Genomic DNA, 20,536 nt, shown 5'->3' on the forward strand with positions numbered 1-20,536 from the left:
TTCAAAACAAAGCTTGAGAATGATGATGACGGGAAGTGTTTGTATCGCATCAAGGATCAAACGCTTCAGCCATTAACAATGCAGATATTAGTTGGACTGTTCGAGCCAGAAAGCGGAAGGCGCTTGATGACGTCACATCAGCTATGTTTATGAACTAACGGTTGGAGATTGGACGTTATTATTGACTTTAATGAGGATTTATGTCGTCATTTACTATCATCGTGGAAACAACGTTGCTGACTGCAGCTTGATGAAGGCTTCTCTGTGGACTGGGTATGGCGGAGGCTTCTGTTGAGTTTCCTGGACTCCCCAGGCCGGGGCAGAGACCGGGGATCAGCAGCTCGGCTGGACCTGCGGAGCCATCGTCCCCTTTGCCCGAATCTCTCCGTCGTGGCCTCACGGCTCTTAGCGAGTCGGTTTTTTACCGGGACCGTGGTGGTTCAAGCCCCGAAACCTCAGGTCGCTGGGGGAGGGGAAGGGGGGCTTGCTTGAGTTATCGTTTTCATGGGCCAAATAGGGTTGAGAGATAAAACATTCGACACCAAATATAGATATAGGAAAAAAAGATTATTCAGTTAAAAGGTGTTTTTGTAAAGTAACATGATATTCCCCCATAATCCCATCATGATATTCCCCCAAAATGCCATGAAGACTTTCTCCATAATCATGTCATCATGACACTCCCCCATAACGACACCATGACACTCCCCCATATTGACACAATGACACTCCCCAATAATTTCATAATGACACTCCTCCATATTGACACCATGACACTCCCCCATAATGACACCATGACACTCCCCCATGTCATCATGACACTCCCATAATGACATGACACTCCCCCATAATGACACCATGACACTCCCTCATAATGTCATCATGACACTCCCGATAATGTCATCATGACACCCCCATAATGTCATCATGACACTCCCCCATAACGACACCATGACACTCCCCCATAATGTCATCATGACACTCCCCCATAATGTCATCATGACAACCCCCCATAATGTCATAATGACACCCCCATAATGTCATCATGACACTCCCCCATAATGATACCATGACACTTCCCCATGTCATCATGACACTCCCCCATAATGATACCATGGCACTCCCCCATAATGACACCATGACACTCCACCATAATGAAACCATGACACCCCCATAACGACACCATGATACTCCCCCATAATGTCATCACGGCACTCCCCCATAACGACACCATGACACTCCCCCATAATCTCATCATGACACTCCCCCATAATGACACCATGACACTCCCCCATAATGTCATCATGACACTCCCCCATATTGACACGACACTCCCGCATAATGACATCATGACACTCCCCCATAATGACACCCTGACACTCCCTCATAATGTCATCGTGACACTCCCCCATAATGTCATCATGACACTCCCCCATAATGTCATCATGACACTCCCCCATAATGCCATCATGACGCTCCCCCATAATGTCATCATGACACTTCCCCATAATGTCATCATGACACTCCCCCATAATGTCATCATGACACTCCCCCATAATGGCATCATGACACTCCCCCATAATGGCATCATGACACTCCCCCATAATGTCATCATGGCACTCCCCCATAATGTCATCATGGCACTCCCCCATAATGTCATCATGGCACTCCCCCATAATGTCATCATGGCACTCCCCCATAATGTCATCATGGCACTCCCCCAAAATGTCATCATGACACTCCCCCATAATGTCATCATGGCACTCCCCCATAATGTCATCATGGCACTCCCCCATAATGTCATCATGGCACTCCCCCATAATGTCATCATGGCACTCCCCCATAATGTCATCATGGCACTCCCCCTTAATGTCATCATGACACCCCCATAATGTCATCATGGCACTCCCCCATAATGTCATCATGACACCCCCATAATGTCATCATGGCACTCCCCCATAATGTCATCATGGCACTCCCCCATAATGTCATCATGGCACCCCCATAATGTCATCATGACACTCCCCCATAATGTCATCATGGCACTCCCCCATAATGTCATCATGGCACTCCCCCATAATGTCATCATGGCACTCCCCCATAATGTCATCATGGCACTCCCCCATAATGTCATCATGGCACTCCCCCATAATGTCATCATGACATTACCCCATAATGTCATCATGGCACTCCCCCATAATGTCATCATGGCACTCCCCCATAATGTCATCATGACACTCCCCCATAATGGCACCATGACACTCCCCCATACTGTCATCATGACACTCCCCCATACTGTCATCATGACACTCCCCCATACTGTCATCATGACACTCCCCCATACTGTCATCATGACACTCCCCCATAATGTCATCATGCCACTCCACTGATCTGGATTCTATAAATTTTTTTCTTGATTCTTCTCCATTGAGAGTTGGGGCCAAATACAAAATATAGCACGATATCTCTAAATGTTATGGACGAGTCGTGACAAAACTTGGTGGATATGTTTGGTCAGTGACAAGAACAAGCCGAATAGAGTTTTGGTTAATTCTCAGAAATAAATGCAAAGCTGCAGATTGTCCTACAGGGAGCATCAACAAGTGGCATCTGCTTTGACAGGCTGTTTTAGGCCAGAGGAGTTGTTTCAAGTGTTATATATTTAAATATCAACTTTTGTTTGATGTGTCCTTACAACAGCACTGCTGAGCAGCCTGCCCTTGCAAATGAGTTTGTACTTCAACACCGCTTTCTTCCCCTGCTGGCTGTCCTGCCACATCGCCATGCTCATCCTGAAGGTGAGTCTCAAACATCCCTCTGATGCAAAGTTGATCAAGTGAGGTGATCTGATCTTAGAGGAAGCAGAGAGGAAGTGCGAGCTTCCTATAAGCAAATAATAACGACTCGAGCTTTGTTCTGAGATGAATGGACCCCATGCACATGAAGCCTAGCATGATTACATTGTAATGCGACATGTTTATGCCTTGTATGCCATTGGGATACACATTAACAGTGTCCAACCTTTATGGGGATGGCCTGCTTTTTGCCCAAACTTTTACCCCCTGTTGGAACTGCGCTTTTGCAGTTCCCCATGCTGGTACCACACAATCGCTTTGTGGCCATCACCGTGATGCTTCTCATCACTCTCATTGAAGCCACCAGGCTGTTTTTGGGCTGGGCCGGTAACTTGCAGGAGAAGGTAATGCCTGACTGTTGTACACATTCACAGTGTTTAAAAATATATATATATATATATTGTTACGGACGCGGCTTAGATGTTATTTACCGAGCGGTGGTATTGCCGCGACCTAACAGTTGCCCCGATTCTTCCCCAACTCACCCGATTCCACCCGACGTTGACCAAATCGCGCTATGCTAAATCAATGAAGGAAAAGGACACAACTGCTGGATTAAAATGACACGACACCAGGGATACGGTTCTCAAGACCTCCGGAGGAGATTATATTAGGGCGGAAGGTCAGATTACAGGGATGAGAGGTACAGCATAGTAAGATAGGCACTTAATTACGGTCTTATAATAGCCCCGACAGACGACAGATAAACAGGACAAAAACGGACTCACACGGGGATTGATGGCAAGGAAAGCGGGTATTCGATGGCCAGCACAAGGTGCACCTTGTGCTCAGGGACAGGATAGCGCGGCCCAAAAGATGCAGGAGGTCTCTCAGCGCTCGGAGGTGGCTCTCTTGTCTTCTCAAGCTCGGGGCGCATCTCACGTCACGTCCGGTACGTGGCCGCGTATATCCGGCGGAGAGTGACACGCCCTCGGCTCGTTAGCTCCGCCCCAGATGGAATCGGCACGTTGCTTCTCATTGGGTGCGTGCTGGGGGGGGGGGGTTACCGGCTCCGCCCTTGACGAGGGGCTGACAAGGAGCCCCTTCGTGGTAACCCCGTCGGAGCGCATCGTCAATGGCGGCTAACCGAGCCGGTGTGAGGACGCACACTCCTCCGCGCAGCGCCGTTGTTGTAGTTGTTGTTGTAATTGTTGTTGTAGTTGTAGTTGTAGTTGTTGTTGTTGTTGTTTGGGGAAGAAGACGGGAGGAGGCATGGGAAGGTCCTAAACTCACTACTGGTGCCATATAATCACATTCTGGTGCAACGAAGAGTCGGAATTAATGGAAACGAGTCCTTAACTGACATAGACCAAGAATAACTAGCAAGATGTCCGAAAGTTGTCTACGTGAGATGCGGTGGACCTGGGCACGACATTTAATGGGGGAAAAAGGGGAAGGTCGGTTCTACAGAGTGTTGTTTACAGACAATGGGACTAGGGAATGGGGGATTGGGGATAGTTGGGGAGTATTGGGGAAATAGGGGAATATTTACAAGCGGATATGGAGGCCAAATTCCATATTCGCAACATTGCACCCTTCTCTACCCTCGGGGCGTCCCGACCCGATAAATTTTTACCTAGTTTAGTGTGGCACTCAGATGTAGTTCCCACTACTATTAACTCTACCCTGAGTGCGACAGTTTTACAGATATTCACAAATGAGTAAATATGTCCCCCTGCGACGTTGCACCCTTCTCCTCTCAGAAACACACCCACAGGATAACCGAATCCGGAAAGAATTCTCAAACTAAACATACAGCCGGTAGGGAGCATTTTTTACAAGACTACGCTGATATTTACACTACGATCCAGGACCTGTTTTTTTGGAGGAACACATGCAGATGTTACGCATAGAGAGAGCACGCATGCCAGCATCGATACACCAACCCACGAGTGCTCTGTGGCCTACGGCCTTTAATAATGTGCAGAGCACCCCTTCCAAGCATCAAAAGCACCACCCCTTCACACAGTCAGCACCATCCGGTGCACCAATAAAGTGTTTATGAATCACCGGTGGTGTCACAGCCGGCCGATGTTCTGCCGCTGGTCTTGCCTTCGTGTGGTGCACTTGGTGTTCTTGCCGCTTTCAAAAAATAAAGAAAGGCGCCAACCGCGTCCATTTCTATATTGTGGCCTTCAGTGGTGTCAACTAAAAGTGGTTCACCTGTATGGCATAGGTGCCACGTTGACCCATAGGTCCATCCACGGGTGGTGCTTGGCCGCAAAAGAGCTGCGGTCCATGGTGGGTGGCCACAAACATTGCGGTCCATATGGTGTATCGATCCAGGCAGCAAACAGCGAAAGTGCAGGCCCACAACTGCGAAGCCAGCACCTCTCTCTCCTCTCTCTCTACCCCAAAGCCAGATCCTCGGAGGTGGGAGACAAAAGAAGCAGACAAGTGAGTAAGGTGGTAAGGGCGCAAAAGTGCACGCAATGCAAGGTAATGCACACTGGGGGCACATGGGAACCAGGTGAGACAGGTACGTTCCTACCGTACGCCCCCCCCCCCAACCAGGTAACCTACATGGCCCCTCCCTTACCCCTTACTGTATCCACAAAACACAACACTACCCATAAACATCTACTTTACAAATCAACAAACATCCCTACTGTCTTCCCCGTTCCTCCCATAAACCAAATTCGTCTTCTCTCCCTCCTAACCAATCAAATTTGCCATTTTCAACTCTCATCAAAATTTGCCATCTCCAACTGAACATCAAAATTTGCCATTACCAATTCATCATCAGTCCCTCCTAGGGAGGGAGAGATGGAATCACCCCAATGTCTCATCCACGTCGTGATGCGTCTCACAAATCCACAGCAATCTCATTTCCTGCAACAAAACAAAGAAAACACAGGTGTGGAGTCATCATCATCACCACAGGTAAGTGGCTGCGTATGGTGCGACAGGTTCATCAATCCTAACTATTTCCTAAATGCCTTTAACAACTTTACACTACCCGGGGTCTTTCTCCGGCCAAACCATTGGCCCTCTTACACTATGGGTTCTAAAAACCAATTCCCATTGGCCAAACTGTGGTGCTTTTCAATTTGGGGTCTCACTCCCCCGATTCATCTCCCGGTGCCCTCGCACAATTTCTGGGCCGCGGCGTGTACCTCTCCCAGCGGGTCTACCCACCTGCACACCTCCACCACTGCAGTTGCCTCCGAGCTTACCTGCTCCTTACCCTAACCTAACTACCTGGGGAAGGCCCTCTGGCGCTCTCCCCACTCGGTGCCCTCTCTGGCACTGGGCTACCCGGGTCCGTCCTCCGGATCCTCGGGCCCCATCCACAACTCTACCGGCTCCCAGAGCCCACCTGCGGCCTCACCTGGCCGACATCCTCACAGTGGTGGGGAGTGCCCAACCAACTACACACACTAACAGGCTACACGCCCAGCCATTTCCACGACACTAATGCACCCATCCACAATACCATTCTACAACCGCACCACAAATGCCAATATCCAACCACAATTTACCTATACCCTCTACCTAACACTTACACTACCCGCCCCGGGTACTCGTGAAAGGGGTCCACTCTTCCCCCATCCACTCCTTCGCACCATGCACACCACTCCGTACCACTTACTCCAACTCTCTCCACACACCTGTACTTGCACACCTGTGCTCTCACACCTGGTGCCACCTGCACCCTTCTCTCCCCAAGCGCATTCGCGCTGATCCACAACACTCACTACTCATACACTGCTCCACCCACCTGTCCAGTTGCACACCTGTGCAATCACACCTGTTCAACCCTCACACACACGGCATCATCTCAGCTAACTACTCCCCTCTGAAACTTGCGCTTCCCAGTCGTCCCTTTAAACTATTGCGCTCCCTCGTCATTATCATCCACACTAAACTACCTGCGTCCCCACTACAGGTATCAGTCACTAACTAACCTTAACGTCACCTAATGTCATCTTCTAGGGCCCTATCAATATAACCTAACCCACCCGGGCTAGTTTTCACTGCCATACACCCCATAAGCTATTGCTCCTTTGCCCCCACATATGGGAAGGGCGGCAGGGATGCCAGCCTTACCCACCGGGCCCATCGCTCACTACCAATTTTGCACATCAAATTTCAACAAATTAAAAATTTGCCAATCATCTGCCAATCACTGTACCATTACCAATCATCACTCTGCCAATCCTTTGCCAATCATCAAATTTCGCTTTTTTTCTAATTTTGGGTCCAAAACACTAACCTCATCACCCAGTCTACTCACTAATGCCTCTCGGTGCGCCAATTCCTGTCCAAAGCCCGGCTTCGTAAAGCCAAGCCATGAATGCGGGTTGTTCTGTGCCAGCGGCTGGATGCGTCCGGCATTCGGTGCAGGGACGGGGGCTTACCCGTGCCGAGATCCCACGCACCATCTCGGCACGGAGCCATCCAATGTCCCGCTCTCGACCTGCCGGCACGTCTCACCAAAAAGTGGTCGCCATGACGACCCTTTCTATCGGGCTGCCAGCTCCGCCTAGTGGAGCACGGACGCGGCCGTTCAAAGCGAGGCCCGGCACGCACCGAGGGCCCGCTTCGGCTAAAAGTCGACCTCACCTCTAACCTGGTTACCGTCGATGCTTCACCTGGACGCTTACACCCCGCAGCCCGTTCCTTGCTCACACATCCAGCCGTGCCCATGCTCCTCGTACCTTTCCTTACACACCCAGGTACCCTCATTCCACTCACAGCCTTGGTCACACACCTGACCACCGAACACTTTGGCACACATTTGCCGCTCGCACACCTCACCAACACACCTCTTCGCGCCCCCTCCTCTGTCACCTCCTCTGTGACAATCACAGGTGTGCTCTCATTCGCACACCCAACCACGTGCCTCACCACCAACTCCAGCGTGCATTCCCACTCACGCTCTACCATTCCAGGTGTGCATCCTTCCATCCCAGGTGTACATTCCCGCTCACCTGTCACAACCAACTCACTCTCCTTGTCACTCGTACTACTCTCACCACCACTCTTGACAACGGACTCACCCTTACTCCCGACAGCGCACTCTTTCCTCATGCACCCGTCCGTTACACACCTCTCTCGCGCACACTCTTGCGTCACACCCTCTGTAACACTCACCACCTGCGTGCATTCTTCCTTGCCTTTGACAGCGCACTCTTTCCCCATGCACCTGTCCGTCACACACCTTTCTCGCGCACACTCTTGCGCACACTCTCCCGTCACACCCTCTGTAACACTTACCACACCGCGCTTCCATGTGCTCCCTCGCACACGCGCTACGACCGACTCACTCTCGCCAGCACCCCCACTCCTTGGCACGCACTTTTTCCTCACACACCCCAGAGTCGGACTTTCTCGCACACCTCCTTTTTCGCACACCAGACCTGTCGCACACTTCACCCACGGCCTCTCACGAACACCCGGGTCTATCTCGACCCCCAAGCTTCTTAAATCCCCTGGCGCATCATACGCACGACCATATTGGTCACCACTTACACCGGGTCCTCTTCCTCTTCGCTTCTCCTCCATCACCTGCGAATCCCTCATCCGGTTAATGAGCACATCATCACGATCCAAACACAGACTTTGGACCAATTCTTTTATCTCCTCTTTTATTTCTTTCTTATCCCCTCTCCGTCGCTTCTTAATTTCGCTCATCCCTTCTTCCACTTCTTCTAGTTTCTGCTTCACCTCTTTTATTCCCCGGTACGTCTCCTCCAGCTCGTCCTCCAAGGCTACCTTGACCGTTTCCATGTGCGTCCTCACCTGCCGGTCCTTCGTCTCCATTACCTCTACCACCTCGTCCAACCTCGTTGTCAGTCCCTCACGTACCATCTGACATTCCCTCTTTGTCGCTATTAAGTCGTTTTTTATGTCGTTTTGTGTCGCTTTTAACCCTCCTAATACCGCAGTGTTCCTTTGAACCTGCTCCGTTAGTCCTTTTTGTCCCTCCGTCAGCTGTTCCACCTCCTGCGTCAGGTCCTCTATGCCCCCTTGTAACTTTACAGTCCCCTTTCTCACCTCCTTCTCCATGTGCTCCTTACAGTGCCTCACCTCCTCGCGCACTCCTCCGACCTCCTCACTCACTCCTCTTCTGATCTCCTCTCCCATCACTTGCATCTCCTGCCCAGATGCCACCCTCATCTGCTCCATTTCCTCCCTGTGAGCATCCAGTTTGGTTTCTACCCCCATTCTGACCCCCTCTATCTGCTGCCCCATTTGGTTAACTTCCCTTTCCGCTTGGTCCCTCATGTCCCTCAATTTGCCTTCCATACTGTTTTCTAACCCTATTAACCCATTTCTCACCTCTTTTATCCCGTTGTCTAACCCCTCAAAATTATTGTCTAACTTCCCAAATTTCTTGTCTAACTCCTTAAAATTATTGTCTAACCCCTCAAAATTATTGTCTAACTTCCCAAATTTCTTGTCTAACTCCTTAAAATTATTATCTAACCCCTCACCGGTACCCCTCGCTTCGTCCCTCATTACCCCCATTTGGTTTCCCATTACCCCCAATTGCTCACTCCGAGCCCTCGCTTCGTCCCTCATTACCCCCATTTGGCCCTCCAATCGCTCACTATTAGCCCTCATTTGCTCACTATTCTGGGCCATAAGGGCCTTCATTTGTAGAAAAAAAAGGTTCAAATCCACCAGGGGCGCTGCCACGGTCGTGGGCGTGGACGCCGTGGCCATCTGCGAGGCGCCATTTTGCGCGCCCGCTACTTCGTGCGTGACGGCGCTATTTTGCGAACCTGCTACCCTCACTGCTTCACTCTCCTCGCGTCCCTCAATTTGGTCCTGGACCGACCCTGCCTCACTCTCCTCTACCGGACCCCAGCTGTCTTGGTCTGCCATAGCGCGACTTTCAAAATTCGGGTTTTTATTTTCGTATAACAAATTCAAATTTCGCCGTTATAATTTCGCGCGGGAAACGCGCTCCGAATCGATTCTACTACAAATTTGGGCCTAATAAATTTAGTCCCGGGTCCGAATCCCACTCCTGACACCAATTGTTACGGACGCGGCTTAGATGTTATTTACCGAGCGGTGGTATTGCCGCGACCTAACAGTTGCCCCGATTCTTCCCCAACTCACCCGATTCCACCCGACGTTGACCAAATCGCGCTATGCTAAATCAATGAAGGAAAAGGACACAACTGCTGGATTAAAATGACACGACACCAGGGATACGGTTCTCAAGACCTCCGGAGGAGATTATATTAGGGCGGAAGGTCAGATTACAGGGATGAGAGGTACAGCATAGTAAGATAGGCACTTAATTACGGTCTTATAATAGCCCCGACAGACGACAGATAAACAGGACAAAAACTGACTCACACGGGGATTGATGGCAAGGAAAGCGGGTATTCGATGGCCAGCACAAGGTGCACCTTGTGCTCAGGGACAGGATAGCGCGGCCCAAAAGATGCAGGAGGTCTCTCAGCGCTCGGAGGTGGCTCTCTTGTCTTCTCAAGCTCGGGGCGCATCTCACGTCACGTCCGGTACGTGGCCGCGTATATCCGGCGGGGAGTGACACGCCCTCGGCTCGTTAGCTCCGCCCCAGATGGAATCGGCACGTTGCTTCTCATTGGGTGCGTGCTGGGGGGGGGGTTACCGGCTCCGCCCTTGTCGAGGGGCTGACAAGGAGCCCCTTCGTGGTAACCCCGTCGGAGCGCATCGTCAATGGCGGCTAACCGAGCCGGTGTGAGGACGCACACTCCTCCGCGCAGCGCCGTTGTTGTAGTTGTTGTTGTAATTGTTGTTGTAGTTGTAGTTGTAGTTGTTGTTGTTGTTGTTGTTTGGGGAAGAAGACGGGAGGAGGCATGGGAAGGTCCTAAACTCACTACTGGTGCCATATAATCACATTCTGGTGCAACGAAGAGTCGGAATTAATGGAAACGAGTCCTTAACTGACATAGACCAAGAATAACTAGCAAGATGTCCGAAAGTTGTCTACGTGAGATGCGGTGGACCTGGGCACGACATTTAATGGGGGAAAAAGGGGAAGGTCGGTTCTACAGAGTGTTGTTTACAGACAATGGGACTAGGGAATGGGGGATTGGGGATAGTTGGGGAGTATTGGGGAAATAGGGGAATATTTACAAGCGGATATGGAGGCCAAATTCCATATTCGCAACAATATATATATATAAATTTGTGTACACACAATGTAAATGTTATTGTGATGCAAACAAAGAATAATGCCGTATTGTCTGTTATTGTTACCCCGCACACGCAAAGTGAAAAGAGTGGTTAAGCAATTGGGTCACTTCTGTGTTTCTGCTTGTATGTCTGTCTGTCCACAAATGTCAGTTTATGATCGAGCAATAACTTTATTTCAATTAAATGTTGCATTTTGAACACGAATCGGAACATGGATCAGAAAACAAATCTATAGTTTCGCAATACTTTGGCTCAGAATTCATCCCGATCGCACATGCACGGACAGGAACGTGATTTTTATTTTACTCTGTCTGTCTTCCTGGCAGGCTGGCAGTTAAACAAAATTGAAAATCATTCTAAACAGGAAACTTACTTTTCAGGACATCATAAAGGACACAAAAAACAGGCATGAAGAACTAATGTAACGTGTTAAATAAGCTGGTGTAAAAGACGCTGCATCAGCGGTGGTAAACTTCCGGAATTTAGTTTTTTCTACAACCGTTAAAATCTTTATTTTATTTCAATTGAATTACATGGTTGAACGCTGCAGAGCACAAATCGCCTTTTTGACACGTTCTAGAACCTTTCGTTGAGCAGTACTTGCCCTCATCGCAACCTTCGTACCCTTCTATTGCGCTTGTCATGCGAAACATGCACATGAACTAAACAACGACACACAAATTGCCTTAGATGACACTTGCACCCATGACTGTGTGTCCTTGTGTGGATACGTTTGCAGCTTGGAGAACTCACTGGCTTCTGGATGCTGACGTTGCTTCTGCAACTACCTCTTTTGCTGTTTTTGCTGCTCACACCCCAGCCTCGTGCTTTGCCCCTGGAACTGGCCGTTCATCTGGTGTTTGCGGCCTTCCTCACTTTTCAGGTCTGTTTATTACAACATGATAAAAGCAATGAAGAGTAGAAAAGCGGGAGGGCCGACGGAAGTTGTGGGAGATATGTTGAAGGCAGCAGGAAGTTGGGGTGTGAAGAGAATGACAGAGATCTGTAATCTGGCGGTGAACGAAGGCCGCATTCCAGTGGATTGGGAACTGAGTGCCCTCGTCCCTCTATACAAGGGGAAAGGTGACCCTCTGGAGTGTGGCTCGTACCGAGCGATAAAGTTATTGGAGCATGGAATGAAGGTATTGGAAAGGGTGTTGGAGAGGAGGATAAGGAAGAAGGTGAAGATCGACGAAATGCAGTTTGGATTTATGCCAGGAAGAGGAACGACAGACGCGCTTTTTATTGTGAGGCAGTTGCAGGAGAAGTACATGGAGAAGAGGAAGAAGTTGTTTCTTGGGTTTGTTGATCTGGAGAAAGCATTAGATAGGGTTCCACGCGAAGTATTGACATGAGCATTGAGGAAGTTAGGAGTGGAGGAATGGTTGACCAGAGTAGTGATGGCAATGTACAAAAGAGCACGCACAGCTGTAAGGACGAAGGACGGGAACAGTGGTGAGTTTGAGGTGAAGGGGGGAGTGCATCAGGGGTCGGTATGAAGTCCACTACTATTTGTAGCTGTGATGGAGGTGCTGGCTCGGAACGTAAAGGAGGGTTTACCGTGGGAGTTGTTGTATGCAGATGATCTGGTGTTGATTGCGGAAAGTGGACTGAAGGAAAAGATGAACAAGTGGAAGGAATGTATGGAGACAAAAGGTCTGAAGGTGAATATCCGAAAGACGAAGGTGATGGCAAGTGGTAAAGCATGTGGTGAGGTGGAAAGAACTGGGAAGTGGCCCTGTGCTGTGTGCAAGAAGGGTGTCGGAGTGAACTCCATTCAATGTACAATGTGCGCTGAGTGGGTTCATCAAAAATGTAGTGGTCTGAGAGGGTCATTAACCAGTGTGGCAGCTACATTCAAATGTAAGGTGTGCACAGAGGGAGCTGCAGATGGAGGAAATGTTGAGTTGGATCTTGGAGACGGCGTGAAGCTGGAAGGTGTGAAAACATTTTGCTACCTCGGAGACATGCTGAATGGAGAAGGCTGATCAGACTCGGCAACGGTTGCTCGAGTGAGATGTGCATGGAAGAAGTTTCGGGAACTGAGTAGCGTGCTGATGAGGAGGGGAGTGTCGTTGAAGCTGAAGGGAAAGGTGTGTGCTGCATGTGTGAGAAGTGTTATGATTTATGGGAGCGAGACATGGGTAATGAACGTAGAGCAGCAACGAAGGCTGGAACCGGTGGAAATGCGAATGGTTCGATGGATGTGCGGAGTATCGTTGAGAGAGAGGAAGACTGAAATGCGAATGGTTCGATGGATGTGCGGAGTATCGTTGAGAGAGAGGAAAACTGAATATATATGTCTGATGAATTGCGAAAGATGACGGGAATAGAGCCTGTGATTGATGCTGTGAAGAGGAAACAGGTTGAGATGGTTTGGTCATGTGTTGAGGAAGGATGAAAGTGACTGGTTGAGAAGAGTGATGGAAATGAATGTAGAAGGAAGTAGAGGACGGGGAAGACCGAGAAAGACTTGGCTAAAGATGGTGGAAGAAGAAATGCGGGCAAGGGGGTTAACAAGGAGAGATGCAGAAAATAAGGCAAAATGGAGAAGATAGTCATGGGGACCGCAAGGCTAACCCCCGCTCTAGCAGGGAAAATGGCCTTTAAAATGCATGTTGTGTTGTTGTTGTATTTACGACATGACCCACTCACTGTGGCTGTCGACGGCTCTTGGATAATTCCTTCTGAATCGCATTATCAGTTGAACAAACAAATATCAACTTAATACAGATGAGACCACATTGTCTTGTGTGTAGAACGTATATAAAGCTGGCTAAAGAGCTACAGTATATAATTAAAGTCAAATTTAAAATATATATTTAGTACCCCCATTAAGCTTTCTGAACCCAACTGTCTAACTTACAAGTTTCAGTGTTGCCTCTCCTCCTCCCTCTCCTCTTTGCCTGTTCGTTCATTTCATTGATGCTTGTCCCACTAACAGATCTACCTTGCTCTCTCCTGAGCCTCACTTCTGTGAAAAGAGGACTTTTCTCTGATGTCTATTTCACTCTCTCCCTCTATCTCACTATGGTATCTCCATGCTCGAAGGCAGGTTCCGTGCTTCCAAAGCAGCCCGACAGCAAGGCCACTTGCCTTTACCTGCCCAGTGGTCGTCAGGCTGCAATTTGCCATTTGTTCAGGGTGCCGCTGCCGGTGATAACTCACCTGCCCTTTGCGATAGACACTGGGATATGTCACCTCCCCCAACTAATACTAGTGGACTGGCACCCATTTTGAGGTCTATACGATGGACGACACACTGTAAGGCAACGTCCTGACTGGGAAGCGTCAATACAACAGTTTATAGTCTGGCCCAGAATTGAATTTAGACTTGACGGCTCAAATGTAAGTGCGCTATATCGGCACTGTCCTGTACGGCCAATGCTAAGCGATATTGTTGGTTATTGCTTGTGATGGGATTGTTGTGACGTGTGTGTATATATTGTTACGGATCGCGGTTTAGATGTTATGATGGGCCGAGCGGATGGTCCACCGCGACCGTTACAGGATCCCCGATTGGCCCGACTCCCCCAACGTTGACCAGATCGCACCACAGATATTCAATTTGGAAACCTCTAAAGCGACCGAAAGAGAAGGAAAAGAGAAGAAGACAGAGTACGGAGGAATAACAGGATTTATTAAGTATTTTTACAAACCAGAGCAACGAGAGCAATCGGTTATATTCAGCGAATGGAAGGAGCAGATACACAGTGAATCGTTAGCTTATACTATTCAATTTACTTAACCCCAGGACAACGATTAGGACAGACGACGTTCACACTTACCCGGGGGAAATTGCAGGCAGGAATGGCGGAGGTGGGTTGCTGGAGAGGGAGGCAGGGTCAGGTCCCTGCAACCGGCAGGGCTGGAGGTAGCAGCTCCCAATTCTTCGCGTTTTTGGCGGGAAAACCCTCGGTTGCGTCGACGCTGCTGATGCTGTGGACGTCACGCGCTGGCTCGGTCACACCTGCTCCTCTCCTTCTGGTGGAGCCGTCTCCCTCCTCTCAGCGCGTCTCTCCAAAGCTTGTTTCCTCTCCAAGTACCTCTCCTTTTTGGTTTGGAGCGTCTCTCATCTCACAGCTCACAGCTCAGCTCACAGCTCATCTCTCCTCTCATCTCTCATGTCATCTCCCAAAGCAGTCCCTGCCAGTCGCTTTTATTACTCGGGGCGGAATCAAGCCGCCGGCTGCGAGGGCACGCCTACCGGGTCGCTAACCGCGGTGCTGGTTGGCTGTTAGGGCTGTCCGATTCCTCCTTTGATCATGCCGACGTGCCACGCCTGTGAGTTGGCGGCTCCTACCCCCCTCTTCTCCGAGATGAGCACATGGGCAATGGCGGCTTGCGGGATTGAACACCACTCGCACCGCTTTTGAAAGGAACTTTGGAGAGCGGAGATGATTGGGGAAATTGAAAGGGGCCTACGCTTATTTCGTTTGATACAATGCAGTCAATCTAGTGGGAAACACATATTTAGCCTACATAGAATAAGGAAATAAACTATTAAAAAAGATATATCGTGGCCTGTGTGTAAGTTTCATGGAATTAACTAGGAGGACGGCTGCGACCATTATTTACATTACGAGGGTGTTACACACAACAAAACCATACTTTTCACATTCGTTACACTTCCTCCAAAATTGTTACACTTTTCAAAACCGTTACACTTCTCAAATTCGTTACAATATATATATATATATATATATATATATATATATATATATATACATACACACACACACATATACAATTATAAATCCTAACTGAACTACTCTTCCTGTTTGGATTATGTTGTGCAGGCAGTCATGGGATTCCGGACCATTCGAAGCTTCTCGCAAAACCTCTCCTCCCACTTTCTCCTGCACCAGTTCGATAGCATTCCTGGATGACAGTGGAGGTGGACGTTACAAACTTACACCTCAGCAAGCGGCGATTCATGAACTTGCCACATGTAACAATGATTACATCAACAGTTGTATTGTGACCATGAGCAGCATGAACCACAATGCATTTCAGGCCAAAGAGGTGGCACATTCCTGGTGCTGTATCTTTCTAACGCTAACTGATGTGCACTTTTTGCTATTGACAAAAATATGGTGTTGTCACACTTACATTAAAGTGGATAAACCTCCAAGACAGTGGACTATGGTGATAAAATGGATTATTGGTATTCCAGAGGGTATGTGTCCTTCTGACGACTGCATTATTAAGAATGCTATTGGATTGCCTTTAAAAATCTGTCAAGCTCACTCGTCTTAATGGAGTCTTGAATTTGACCGCCATGCCTTGCCTGGCCGATGTGCAGTACCAGATTCATACTTTGTGGTTGACTGTTAAAACCTTTCCTTGTAATTAAAAGCAGTGCTGGTACATCTGCCTAACCAGACACTATTAAAAAGTAGGTTTCAATTTTGTGACAAAAACAACAGTAAGTCACTGGGTATTTATATTAATTTTGGAGGGGAAAAAAGACACTGGTCGTGAATTAGTAAGTTTTTTTTCCTGGTAGTTTTCCGAAGAATGACCATACATAAACTAAACCCTCTTTATGCTTTCTTTGTTACTCCATCTTGAGGTTTTATGTTTGCCTTCTTGTGCATGCAGCCATAACTTTCAAAGTCGACATTCACTCTGACTTACAGCACCTATAGAAAGTCTACACCGCTTTCAAAATTTTCACCTTTTGTTGCCTTAAAGCCAGCCTGGAATTAAATTGCATTAAATCAGACTTTTTCCACCTTTATTTACACATCATGACCCACAACTACCAAGTGAAAAACAAATTCTATAAATTTCAGAAAATTAATTAAAATTACAAAATTAGAATATCTTGGTTGGATAAGTGTCCAACCCCCTAAGATAATACTTGGTGGAAGCACCTTTGACAGGAATTACAGCTGTGAGTCTGTTGGGATGGGTCTCTAACAACTTTTCACACCTTGATTGGGCAATATTTACCCATTCTTCTGTACAAAACTGTTCAAGATCAGCCAAGTTGCGTGGGGAGTGTTGATGGACAGCAATCTTGAAGTCGTGCCACAGATTTTCGATTGCATTTAGGTCGGGGCTCTGGCTGGGCCACTCAAGGTCATTTATATTTTTGTTCCTAAGCCACTTCAGTGTAGCTTTGGTTGTGTGCTTCGGGTCGTTATCGTGCTGAAAGGTGAACTTCCGTCCCAATTTCAGCTTTCTTGCAGAGAGCAGCAGGTTTTCCTCTCGGAGTTTTCTGTATTTTGCCCCATACATTTTCCCTTCTATTACTCAGCCTGTCATCCTTCTGAGGTCGGCAAATTGAATACCAGTTCACTGGTAATTCCCTGTGTCGCAAGAGGCGACTAACAGGGTTGGCGGCAGGAAGGGCATCCGGCCATAAAACATTGCCTCAAAAAGGGGACCACGCTGCCCAAAAAAAGGCCAACCCCTGCTCTGCGGGGAAAAATGGCCTCTAAACGCGGTTCCATTTTCCCTTCTATCCTGACTAGTTCCCCAGTCCCTGCTGATGAGAAGCATCCCCATAATGTGATGCTGCCACCACCATGCTTCATAGTTGGGATGGTGAACTTTGGATGATGTGCTGTGTTGGGTTTGCGCAAAACGAAGCGTTTTGCATTTAGGCCAAAACGTTCCATCTTGGTTTCATCAGATCACAAAACGTTTTGCCATGTGGCTTCAGAATCTCCGGAGTAGTTTTTTGCATACCTCAGGTGGGCGTTTTTTGAGTAATGGCTTCCTTCTTGCCACCCTAACCATTCAGGCCAGACTTGTGGTGTGCTTGGGATATTGTTGTCACAGGTTTGGATTATACAAAAAGTATAATTTCCCCATAGATTTGGATTAATTAATTTGAAGCAACGTTTACATAAGTTAAATTTTAAAAATCCCCAGGTTTCAGGGTGGGCCAGACAGACATACAGACATTGAAATGTGTCAGAGGACTGCACCTGTGTTTTGGCGACCTGGAATCATCATGGAAATAGCACACATAACACGGAGCTCACGAAAATAATAGGCTCAGTTAAAAACGAAATCTTTTATTAACCTGATGCTCGAGGAGAATGCAAATAATTAGCTATGGATATGTTACATTACAAAAGTTGGTAATCATATAAGTACACCAATCCACTTTATGAAATAACAATACTTTCTTTTGTTTTGTTTCTCTCTAAAGAATGACCTCACATTATGCAAACATTAATAAGGAATGTATTTTTTCTCAAACGTTGTACTGCCCTTTTTATGTTTTTTGGGAGGTATTATTTACAAAGGAAATATGTAACCAACATTTGACGGGACTTGAGCAGATGTTAATCTTTACGTTTATGGCACTCGACTGGTTTCCAGGCCACAACGCTCGAGCTCCAGGTTTTCTCCTGAAAAAACCGGGACCAACTCAGTTTAATGACAATTACATTTGTCATCACTTGATATATTTTAATAAACTGAACTATCACCAAAAATCTGACGTTTATTGTGTTTTTATAATGACACACACAACACGGCAATGGCAAGTTTTGGAATCCAATAACAACAAGAAAGAGCAATCAGAGATTGCAGACCCTTGCCAGGATGTGTCTTTAGTGTTTTTTAAGGCTTTTGTGTTAAAACAAATATGGCGGCCGAACCACATGACCGATGACGTCATCTTTTTTTTTTCTCCACCAATTTATCCCTAGATGATGCTCAATAAATTTCATCTTGATCGGATGAAGTTTTGTTCTTGTCGAATTATGACGTCATAATGGAGGCACCTATGACATCATTAACATGTTTTCTGTGCAGCGCTGTCGGAAATATAGAGGTGCAATGTTTTTTGGTTTTCCAAGATGGTGGCCAAACCATGTGACCGATGTTGTTGACTTTTTGGCCAAAGTTGATCTACAAAATAGTTGGTTGAATTCAGTTAGCTGGTATGCCAATCCTATTCAAATTTCAAGTCAATCGGATGAAAATTGAGGATTTTAGAAATTTGAAAAAAGTGGTTGACCTTTGGCCTATGTAGACCGTTTGACCTCAAAAATAAATAAGATGTTGTCGGACCATGAACTTTTACATTTTGTGTAGTTTTGTAAATATCAGTTTAAAATTGTGGCTGATACCTCTACCAGGGTGAACAGTTTATGTTTTGTATCCAATGATAGGTTGTATCTGCATCTGGACGTTAATCAAAATCTAATCAGCTTGTTCTCATCACCGACCCAACTGATCCAGCAAGTTTTGTCATAAGTCATCCATAACTTTTTGAGATATCGTTCTATATACCGTTTTTGGCCCTTAAACCTACAGCAGGTCGAGTACATTCCGCTCCCTTTTCCCCTCTCCCTTCTCCCCCCTCCCTTATGCCCATCCCCTCCCTGTGAAGATCCGGATACAATAATTTTAAAATGATACTTCACCATTGAGACAACACAACAACATGAATTTTAAGGCCATTTTCCCTGCTAGAGCGGTGGTTAGCCTTGCGGTCCCCATGACAATCTTCTCCATTTTGCCCTATTTTCTGCATCTCCCCTTGTTAACCCCCTTGCCCGCATTTCTTCTTCCACCATCTTTAGCCAAGTCTTTCTCGGTCTTCCCCGTCCTCTACTTCCTTCTACATTCATTTCCATCACTCTTCTCAACCAGTCACTTTCATCCTTCCTCAACACATGACCAAACCATCTCAAGCTGTTCCTCTTCACAGCATCAATCACAAGCAATCACATCAATCACAGGCAATCACAGGAAAAATCACAATCTTCCCATCATCTTTCGCAATTCATCATTTGTCTTCCTCTCTCTCAACGATACTCCACACATCCACCTCATCCATTCGCATTTCCACCCTTTCCAGCCTTCGTTGCTGCTCTACGTTCATTACCCATGTCTCGCTCCCATAAATACTTCACCATTGAGAGATGGGGCCAAAAACGATACATAGCACAACAGCTTCTTGAAGTCATCACAGATGCCGCGCGCATTCGTGCCGCGTGACGTGGTGACGTCATCGCGCTTTCACCTTCAAAGACTTATTTGACATAAGTTAATATTTTGATATAAGCCTTAGAAAACCAACCCTATAGAAGTCAATACCTCCAACGACAGACTGGTCAAATGGCATAGGCAAAGCCATCGAGGAGGAAGTCTGTTAATTATGAAATGTGCCTTGCAGTAAACAAGTGGGCAGGCAGGTTGGCGGTGGTGATTGTTAGAGATCTCACGGTGTCCTTCACAAAGACGAGGCGAATTATCGCCGGCACTATGAACAAATTACAAGTTCCTTCCTTAACCTACAGAATGCATTGCTTCTGCTGCACGGCTCTACCCCCTCAGCAATGATGCTACTCGCAGCCATGTGCTGCATACAAAAGCAAAAGAAGCACAATACTTGCAAAATCCCGAAAATAAGTTGTTGATCTTTGACCCATGTTGACCTTTTGACCTATGTCGACCTCAAAAATAATTGGTGGTTGAATTCAGTGATCTGATATGCAAATCCTCTTCAAATTCCAAGTCAATAGGATGAAAATTAAGGATTTTAGAAATTTGACAAAATTGTTGAC

At 47.4% G+C, this 20,536-nt stretch overlaps 1 protein-coding gene across 3 annotated transcripts; it reads left to right on the forward strand.

The window, feature by feature from the left end:
• Positions 1-17: 17 nt before the first annotated feature.
• TMEM17 (transmembrane protein 17) lies at positions 18-18,454 on the forward strand. Of its 3 annotated transcripts, none has more exons than XM_068099700.2 (5): positions 18-459; positions 2,701-2,798; positions 3,086-3,199; positions 11,737-11,880; positions 15,797-18,454. In XM_068099700.2, the coding sequence occupies exons 1-5, from the start codon at positions 276-278 to the stop codon at positions 15,884-15,886; spliced, it is 630 nt and encodes a 209-aa protein (XP_067955801.2). In that variant the 5' UTR covers positions 18-275; the 3' UTR covers positions 15,887-18,454. The 3 variants fall into 3 exon arrangements, with proteins under 3 accessions (XP_067955801.2, XP_078641475.1, XP_078641474.1); XM_078785348.1 differs by having other exon boundaries at positions 44-459; positions 11,818-11,880; XM_078785349.1 differs by lacking the exon at positions 3,086-3,199 and having other exon boundaries at positions 35-459.
• Positions 18,455-20,536: the final 2,082 nt, after the last annotated feature.

This window comes from Myxine glutinosa, chromosome 10, assembly GCF_964187855.1.
Source record: "Myxine glutinosa chromosome 10, kmMyxGlut1.1, whole genome shotgun sequence".
Taxonomy (NCBI): domain Eukaryota; kingdom Metazoa; phylum Chordata; class Myxini; order Myxiniformes; family Myxinidae; genus Myxine; species Myxine glutinosa.